Source organism: Megascapheus bottae, chromosome 16 (genome assembly GCF_031878675.1).
Source record: "Megascapheus bottae isolate mThoBot1 chromosome 16, mThoBot2.hap1, whole genome shotgun sequence".
Classification (NCBI taxonomy): domain Eukaryota; kingdom Metazoa; phylum Chordata; class Mammalia; order Rodentia; family Geomyidae; genus Megascapheus; species Megascapheus bottae.
This window is the reverse complement of record NC_143524.1, coordinates 3,169,613-3,178,584: the sequence shown is the minus strand read 5'-3', so window position 1 is coordinate 3,178,584 and position 8,972 is coordinate 3,169,613. Positions and strand designations below refer to the sequence as shown.

Sequence of the window (8,972 nt, the reverse complement as noted above, 5' to 3'; positions counted from 1 at the left end):
CTCCATCCCAACCAGAGTGTGTGCGTGTGCGTATGAGTGTGAGTGTGGCAGTGGTGCATACTGGTCATCTCAGCCACAAGGGAAAGCCCATGTAAGAGGATGACAGCCCTGTCCGGCCCGGCATGAAACAACCCACACCAAAGGGCTGGAGGCATGGCCCAGAGGGGAGAGCGCCTGCCTAGCAAGGGTGAGGCTGAGTTCAAATCCAGTACCACCAGAAAGAAACAAAAGGTATAGGTGCTCTCTCCCAGAGCTATCCGCTCACAGGGAGAGGTTGGACATGTGTCAACACATGTGTGACACCAGGGACACGCAGGGTCCCGGCACCACCTGAGCTCCTGACGCCTGTGTGGCTGAGTGCCCCATCTAGACGGAGGCCGGGAGGCCGTGGCGGGGCCCTTGTGTGCCGTGCTCCAGGGCACAGAAAGGCAGGTGGTGGCCAGCTGACTGGGCCTCGAGGTGGTGCTGGGCACGCGGCCAGGGCCAGTGGTTCCGGCTTAGCCCAGTGGGTGCCTGCAGAAGGCATGCGGGGTTCTTGCTTCCCACAGGGTCTGGGAGCACGTGGGCCACATCACATGGCTCGGGGAGCCCAAGTGCTTGGTGCCGGCTGGCCGTGCAGATGGTGCTCCTGTCCAGAGTGTGTCTCTATGCTGGGAGGTTTGGGGTGCAGTGGCTTCAGCCACCCGAGACTCAGAGCAGCAGCCGTGGTGTCCTGGGCAGGGGAGAGGCCGGGTGGTGGTGTGGTGGGTGAGGGAGGCCTGACAACAACCACGCGTGTACACAAGTGGGGAGCTGGCAGAGGAGCCTGGAGCACAGCGTGGACACAAGGGGGTCAGCGGCCTCCGACATGTCACAGCTCTGTGCCAGGCTCCAGCCCCATCTGCGCACAGCCCTCGGCCTGTGCAGCCACGGCCTGGCCGGCTCTCCGGAGGGGCTTGCAGGGGTGAGTGGCAGCGGGGGCCTGGCTGCCGCTGCAGAGAATGAAGCAGGGAGACGGCAAGGACTGCTGGACAGCAGGAGGACAATGTTTCCGTGTCACTCGGGATGGGTCCCTGGGAAGCTCTGCTCCCAAGACCTTCCTGCTCTCCACACAGGCTGGCTCCAGGTCTCACCCCTCTTCCTGGAGCAGGGAGTCCTCCCTACCTGGCCACAGGTGACCAACCGGGGCGCCAGAGCCCTCTAGGCTGCCTGGGCTGTGTCAGACTGCTCACCCCCCCCCCCGCCCCTCGCCATGGCTGCATGGAGGCCATGCAGGGTGGAGGGGTGGGAGCAGGGACAGAGCTGGAGCAGGTGCATTCAGACTGGGGTGGAGTTCACTCTCCCCAGGGCGGGGGGCTGAGAACCCTAAGCTGCACCCTTGGATCCTGATACTGGGGGTGGGGGTGCAGCTGGCTCCCCGGGGGACACTGATGGTGGAAAACAGCCTTGGTCTGGAATTTATATCACAACAGAGGCTCCACCTTCTCCAAGGACATACGTATATATATATATATATTGTTTTGGTCCTGGGCTTGAACTCAGGGCCTGCGTGCCGCCCCTGAGCTTTGATGCTCACGATTAGTGCTCTACCCCTTGAGCCACGGCTTCACTTCTGGCTTCTGGTGGCTAACTGGAGACGAGTGTCTGGCCTGGCTCCTCACCGCCGCCGTCAGTGGCGGTCAGAGCAGGCGCGGCGCGATCTCGATGCTGTTGATGCGGAGGACGGTCTGCGGGCTCACGATAACTGGGGAGGAGGACAGCAAGGTCACGCCGGCCGCAGGCCAGTGAAGCACAGTGTCCAGCTGCCCCACAGCCCTCCTGGCCACCTGTTAGACAGCGCCCCCTCCAGGACACAAGGAGTGGCTTCCCTGGCTGCGACTCTGCCCACCACGCACATGCTGACGCTCGGAGCAGGCAGAGAAGGGCTCTGCCGCTGGGAGGCAGCGCCTCCTTCCCCCAGGGCAGGCATTGGCACTGGCCACCCACCCCCACGTGCCTAGTGTCCTTCCCACCTCCGCTTCCTCCTGTGGCCTCTGTCCACAGAGATTTCCACCTGGCCTGCCCCTATGGGGGTCCCCCGTCACATCCCGTCAGCCCCGTGCCCTCTGCAGACACGCACCCGTACCCCTTCCCAGTAGACACCAGCACCGCCCCGTGGACGAACCCTGTCCTGCCCTGGCTGTCCCCCAACTCCTACATGATGCCTGCCGGACCCAGCCCTGGGAGCCCCAGCTTCCTGGCACCTACCTCCTGCAGGGCCACCTCCCCGTGAACGCCCTCCCCTGCCAGGCTGACCACGCTCAGAGTGCTCCTCCAGACCCCACCACTCATAAGCCCCGCACTTCTTACACCCTGGCAGCTCTGGCCTCGGCCTTGGGTCCTGTCTGGCACAGCCTTGGGAAGCCACTGCCCAGTAGGTCATTTCAAGGACTTAGTGGAACGCCTGTCAGACCGCCTGCAGGCTGCCCAGCTAAACTGAGGAAGGCGCTGCGCCCCTGCCCACTGCGCCCCTGCCCACTGCCCAGCCGTGGCCCTGTAGGGCACAACGGCACAACGGTCCTCCGTGGCAGCGAGCCTTCTGACACCCAGCCCGGTCCCGGCCTGGCTCCAGATGGCAGCACCTTCCCCAGGGCCAATGCCGGGAGGTCTGCCACGCTGCCAGGGCCACTGAGATGTCAACACTGCTGAGTCCTGGTGGGGTCAAGGGTCACGCTACTTTGGGACTGCCCGGGTCTTGCCCATTGTGTGAGTAACCCCAGGAGTCCTGGTTGGCACAGGTCAAGTAATGGTTGCCAGGGTCGGGGATAGCTTCTGCCAGGACACAGCCGCACAGCCCTCGGGACGGCTGCTGGGGACACAGCAACAGGAAGGACATCTGGTGTCGCTCTGCTCTCTCACTTACTGTGCTTCTTCCTGAAGTTTTTCCTTTTCTTAAATTTCATGTTGACTTTCGGCCATGACTCTGTCTTCTCAACAACTGTGGCTTCCACCCGAACAAGGTCCTTACTAGAAGGAAGGACATGGCGAGGACACGCCCGCCGGGTTAGCGTCAGCTTTGCTGTCGCCCAGAAGACTCTGGAATGCCGGTCCTGCAGGGAAGCTGCCTTGCTCTCCTCAGGCTTCAAGAGCGCCAGGTCTACACTGCAGGCCTCCTGAGAGACCTGAGTGCCACAGGGAGTGGCAGTGGCCTGGGTCCGCTGGGGAGAGTCCTCGTGGGACGCCAAGCCCCTGCCAAGCTGTGCATGGAGCTGGTCGCTGGTGCCCTGGACAGCACCTGCACACCCAGCCTCACCCCGAGCTCCCTACCTGAGCAGCGGCTTGCCGAGGAGGGTGAAGTCCTGTCCCCCGACCAGCAGGACCTGAGGAAGTGACGTGGAGCATTAGTGCTGGCCCACAGACAGGCCGTGCAGACAGAGCAAGGCTGGCCTCAGACTCAGTGTGCCTGGCCACGGCCTCCCGAGTGCTGGGATTACAGGCGTGAGTCGCTATGCCTGGCAAAGTAGCAACACGTACTTTCATAAGACAATAAAGAAATAATAAAAGTAATAAAAACAAGCACTACAGTGGGTCATGTGTGTTGTCTAGAGGTGACTAAGAGTGTGAGTGCAGGTACACACGTGTGTGTGTGTGTGTGTGTGCACGACACGGGACCATTTCACACAGGGGAGCAGAGCACCAGGTGTATTTGTGCATTGTGGCCCCTATCGGGAGTACCCCGAGCCCCAGGAGGTGAGAAGGCGTCTCCCCTGAGGCTGGGAGCTGGTGACCTTTGCACTCCTGATGTGAGACGCCACGACTGGTGTGCTCAGGCCAGGGTTAGCTGGGCGGCAGAGCACAGCCTGGGCCCTGGTCCATGCCCTGCACCTCAAGAAAAGCGTGTCACAGCTGGGCACATGGTGGCTCACGCCTGTCATCCTGCTACTCAGAAGACTGAGATCTGAGGATCAAGGTTCAAAGCCAGCCTAGGCACAAAAGGACCAGAGACTCTTATCTCCAATTAACCTCTAGAAAATGGGAAGTGGGCCTTGGCTCATGGGTAGGGTGGTAGCCTTGAGCTGAAGAGCCCAGGGACAGCGCCCAGACAGAGTGCAAGCCCCATGACCACCCGCCCCCCCAAAAAAAAGAAGGCAAGAGGTGACTCACAGGAAAGGGCAGCGAATGGTCAGCTCTAGTCAATGGGAGCCTGGGAGCCACCCTGCAGAGCCAGGAGGCCAGCTGGACAGGGTGGGCAGGACGGGAGGCTTCTCGGAGGAGACGCTCCCCACTCTTCCCTAAGCTTCCCCACCCAATGATGACAGGATGACAGTACGTAAGACGGCAGGGCAGGGACCGAGCCGCACACCTTCATCTCCTTGGAGTGGGTCTACTGGGCCAGGAAGCAGGGAGTGGCCGTGCGCTCTGCCGTCACCTCCCATCTTGCACCACTCAGCCCTGCCTCCCGGGGGGGAGGGCACATGGCCTGTTCTGCCCAGTGAGGAGGGCACATGTGGAGGCCAGGCCCACAAATACAAAGAAGCCTGCCCGCCTCACCTTCTCCAGGCGAATCCTCTCTCCACACTGGATGTCCAGGTGGTTTTCAATTAAAATCAGGTCCTCCGAGGTTACCTTCCACTGGTGGCTGGCAAAGTGCACCACAGCAAAGAGCCGGCCATACTGGCCTGTGGCAATCAGCTCGTTCACCTTCCTCACGACCTCTGCAGGGGGAAGGGAGGGGAAGGTCGGGGAGGAAGGAGCAGTGCGGTCGCCTGCTTGGAAAGGCAGCCAGCCCTGCCTGGTCTTGCACCTCACATGGAGCGCCAGGGGCGCTCTGACCCTTCCTGAGCGCCTGCGGGTGCTGTGCTAGGTACCCCCACCCCAGGCACTGCTCCTGGTGGCTTCCCAGGTCCTGCAGGGCCCAAACACCTCTTGCGAACCTTGGGCCCAGTGTGCAGCAAGCCTGGCTCACTCCTACAGCTGTGAGGCTTGTTAGTAAGACCAGAAACTGTGGAGTGTGCAGCCAAGAAAGGGGCACCTAGTGTGACCCCCCCGCTCAAGCTGGCAGGCTCCATGCCAGCCCCCACATGGCTCCTCTTCCTAGCCAGCGCTGGGGCCCCAGGCTGTGAATCACCGCAGCCTATGTTTCTGTTTTGTTGTGCTGCGCTGTTATTGGGGCCTGAACTCAGGGACGGGGGCTGCTCCTGAGGTTTCTGCTCAAGGCTGGCTTCACCACAGAGCCACGGCTGACCTCCAGCCCGTGCTGGTTAGATAGGGATTTCATGGGACTTGACTGCCCAGGATGGCTCTGAACTGCAATCCTCAGATTTCACCTTCCTGAGGAGTTAGGATTGCAGGCGTGCACCACAGGTAACCAGCTTTCAGTTGGATGAGGAGCCCATCTGTCTACCACCATGGAGCGGTGACCACTCCCCACCTGTCCACCACCGTGGAGCGGTGACCAGTCCCCACCTGTCCACCACCGTGGAGCGGTGACCACTCCCCACCTGTCCACCACCATGGAGGTGGCCCCCCATCCCATCATCCACGGGAAAGCAGGCAGGTGCTGGAATGCTGTGTGTTGCCCCCTTCACCCTCCAGGATATGGCCAGGCACAGGTGGAAGCCTGGACTCCTGCCCGAGGCATGGCTGCTGGCTGGCTGACGTCTTTACCTGTGTGGCACTTGGTCTCCTCTGCAGGGTCAGGCAAGACTACCTCTGGCCATGGCGGGGAGCTCAAGGAGGTTTGGGGAGTGTACCTGTAACACATTTCACACACGTCATGTGGGACGGGCAGCTTCGGTCCCCAGGAAAGGACTCCTGGCCGCGTGTCAGGAGAGGAAGACCTGTGTCCTCACAGCTCCGAGGGCCTGCCCCCTCGGTCTGGGCGAGTGGCCCCTGGTCATGTGCCAGCCGGGAGCCGAGAAGGTGCTGGGAGTGGGAGCTCTCAAGGGGTTGAGGAGGGTCCACAAGGCCGGCGCTCTCGAGGGATCCACACCCCTCTCAGGACCATGTGTGTTCTGGAGCAGCAGCTCACTAGGCCCCCAAACTTAGACCCCCAGATCTCAGCCTCCTGAGTAGCTAGGATTACAGGTGTGAGGTACTGTGCCTGGCTCAGAAGCTATTTTGGAAATCTGCGCTGTTCAGCCTCCTGGATGGGCGCGGGAGGCAGGGGGAGGGGGGGAGGTCCAGGGTCAGATGAAGACCATGAGCAGAGAGAACTTTCCAGAAGTATCAGGAAGGTAGGCTGGAGCCTTTCCCCCTGGAATGGGGAAAATAGGCCCCAGGGTACATGCGGTTCTTCCTACTTCACATCCAGCACTTTGACGTCTCCCTTTGAGAACTGGAGACGCTGGGGTCCCCATGGCTGAGGAGGCAGTGCCATTGCAGCCCTGTACCAGGTGCTGTGTGCGCTGCTTGTCTATGCTGTGGCTCTGAGTAGGAGTCAGGACCTCCCACCACGATCCTGGCACTGTGCTGAGCTATCTAAAGGTTCTCTTTTGCAGCAAACTCGGGTCCTGTTAGATCAGCACCAATGGCCTCCACCAAGAACAAGTGAGGGCCAGTGTCTATGTGTTGTCCCCGCTACAGGTGCAGGCTGGCATTGTGGCACCGCGGCTGCACGGTGCAGGCTAGCATTGGACCCACCACTCCCCCATCCTGTCTCCCACCTATTCTCACCACGGTTGGGACTGGGTCCAATTTTGTTTCTGTAGAGTATATTAAACTTTTACTAAACCTAGCATCTTAATAAGGAATATGCTTTCTCTGTCTAAAAACCCTGACAGGACCTCTTAGGGCAGGCTTCCCACCACATTTCCAACACAGTGACCCAACCTGGGCCCCACGGCCTCAGCCTCTACACCACCGACTCTACTGAAGGGCTGAGAAAAATACGGCCAAAAAAGCTAAAGTGAAAACTTAAAACCAACCCCCACCCTAGGAAGCTGTCAAGAGGAAGGGGGATCAGCAAACCCACATTTGATATTACCCAGGTGGAAACGGAGTGCTCTGTGAGCCGATCCTTCGAGTGGCAGACCAGAGGGAGCCTGGGGGACAAGAAAACACATCCATCACTACAAGATGCCCAGGCCTGACCTGGGGTCTGTGTTAACCCCACTCATCACCCACCCTGCTGGTGTGCGCTAAAACCAGAAGGAGCCTCACTGAGGGACCCTGTTACACCTGTGGGGATGTCACCCTGGCCCTCTCCCTTCTGGAGCAGCATGGGGGCTTTGGGCTTCTGCTGACACATCAGTCAGCTCACACCCTGCTCTGAGCCTTCCAGCAGCTTCCATCTCACTCAGTGAGAATGCCAAGTACTCCAGCACCAGCAGTTCCATCTTTTCACCTGCCTGGTTCACCTGCCCACCCCTGCCCTCGTCCTTTGGGCTTCCTGGCCATGGTGGAACCTGTAGAGCCTTGCCTGGGTTAGAATAAAATACATTGCATTTTTTTTAAAAAAGTTAGTCCTGGGCCTTGAGCTCAGGGCCAGGGCACTGGTCCCTGAGCTTCTTTAGCTCAAGGCTAATGCTCTACCACTTGAGCCACAGTACCACTTCGGTCTTTTTCTGTGTATATGGTGCTAAGGAATCAAGTCCAGGGGTTCATGCATGCTAGGCAAGCCCTTACCACTAGGCCACACTCCCGGCCAGGTTTTGGGGGGTTTTTTAGAGTATAATTTTACTAAAGTGTGCACAGGGGGGTTACAACTTTATAATTCAGATAATATGTGCATTTCTCTTTTGGGCAATGTCTCCCCAGATTATGGTCATTTTTTTTTTTCTTTGCCAGTCCTGGGCTTGAGCTCAGGGCCTGAGCACTGTCCTGGGACTCTTTCAAGGCTGGAGCTCTACCACTTGAGCCTCAGCACCACTTCTGGATTTTTTTTTCTATGTAGGTGGAACCGAGGAATCGAACCCGGGTCTTCATGCATGCTAGGCAAGCACTCTACCACCAGGCCAAACTCCCGGCCCATGGTCATTTTTAAGTACTGTATGGGCGCCTCACTCACGACGCCCCCCCCCCTCCCTGAGCACTGCACCTAGCAGGCAGCGTTCACCTTCGGAGTCTCTGGGGCTGCGCAGACTATGGGAATTTCACAGCTCTAAAAGTCCTCTGTGCCCGCCCTCCCTCTCCGTATCTCGTGAGGAACTTCCGTCGCTGTCTGTGCTATCAGGGCTTCAGCTCCATCAACAGCCGCGCATTTGCTGGACGGGGGCTTCACCACTTGAGCTCCTGGGCGCCGGAGTCCCCGGCTGGCAGCGCGGCGCCCCAGGCCGGCTTCCAGCCAGATCCTCCGCGCCCCCTCGCCAGTCAGGAGGACGGGCGTGAGCACCGGCGCCGCGGACGACCCACGCTTGCTCCAAGACGGGCGCTGGAGGGGCTCCGCCCGTGCCCTGCCCGCCGGCACGGAGCCTGCCGAGACGGGGGCCCCGGGACCCAGGCAGCGGCGCCCCCGTCCCCCCCCAGCCCCCGGCCCCGGCGCCCCCCGTCCCCCACCCAGCCCCGGCCCCGGCGCCCTCCGTCCCCCCCCAGCCCCCGGCCCCGGCGCCCCCCGTCCCCCCCCAGCCCCCGGCCCCGGCGCCCCCCGTCCCCCCCCAGCCCCCGGCCCCGGCGCCCCACGTCCCCCCCCAGCCCCCGGCCCCGGCGCCCCCCGTCGCCCCCCAGCCCCCGGCCCCGGCGCCCTCCGTCCCCCCCCAGCCCCCGGCCCCGGCGCCCCCCGTCGCCCCCCAGCCCCCGGCCCCGGCGCCCCCCGTCCCCCCCCCCAGCCCCCGGCCCCGGCGCCCTCCGTCCCCCCCCCCCCAGCCCCGGCCCCGGCGCCCTCCGTCCCCCCCCCAGCCCCGGCCCCGGCGCCCTCCGTCCCCCCCCAGCCCCCGGCCCCGGCGCTCCCGTCTCACCGGCCCCGGGCCGGACGCTGCGGCCACACACGCGCGCCAGCCGCCCCAAGGTGCCCGCCAGCGCCGAGGCCGCGGCCGCTGCCATCTCGCCCGCCTCCTGACCCGGAAGCGGAAGAGGCG

General features: G+C 62.0%; 1 protein-coding gene across 1 annotated transcript; it reads right to left on the bottom strand.

The window, feature by feature from the left end:
- Positions 1 to 1,276: 1,276 nt before the first annotated feature.
- On the bottom strand, positions 1,277 to 8,953 carry Mrpl21 (mitochondrial ribosomal protein L21). Its single transcript, XM_090347226.1, has 7 exons — positions 8,853 to 8,953; positions 6,944 to 7,001; positions 5,626 to 5,711; positions 4,510 to 4,673; positions 3,286 to 3,338; positions 2,882 to 2,985; positions 1,277 to 1,723 (listed from the first exon to the last, which is right to left on the bottom strand). Exons 1-7 carry the CDS (start codon positions 8,935 to 8,937, stop codon positions 1,659 to 1,661), a joined length of 615 nt encoding a protein of 204 aa, XP_090203352.1. The 5' UTR covers positions 8,938 to 8,953; the 3' UTR covers positions 1,277 to 1,658.
- Positions 8,954 to 8,972: the final 19 nt, after the last annotated feature.

Coding starts and splice junctions, on each gene's coding strand:
- Mrpl21 (XM_090347226.1), bottom strand. CDS start 8,937: ATGGCAGCGGCCGCGGCCTCGGCGCTGGCGGGCACCTTGGGGCGGCTG. Junction 3,339..4,509: donor AGAGGATTCGCCTGGAGAAG/GTGAGGCGGGCA, acceptor TCACTTCCTCAG/GTCCTGCTGGTCGGGGGACA. Junction 1,724..2,881: donor AAACTTCAGGAAGAAGCACA/GTAAGTGAGAGA, acceptor CCTCCTCCCCAG/TTATCGTGAGCCCGCAGACC.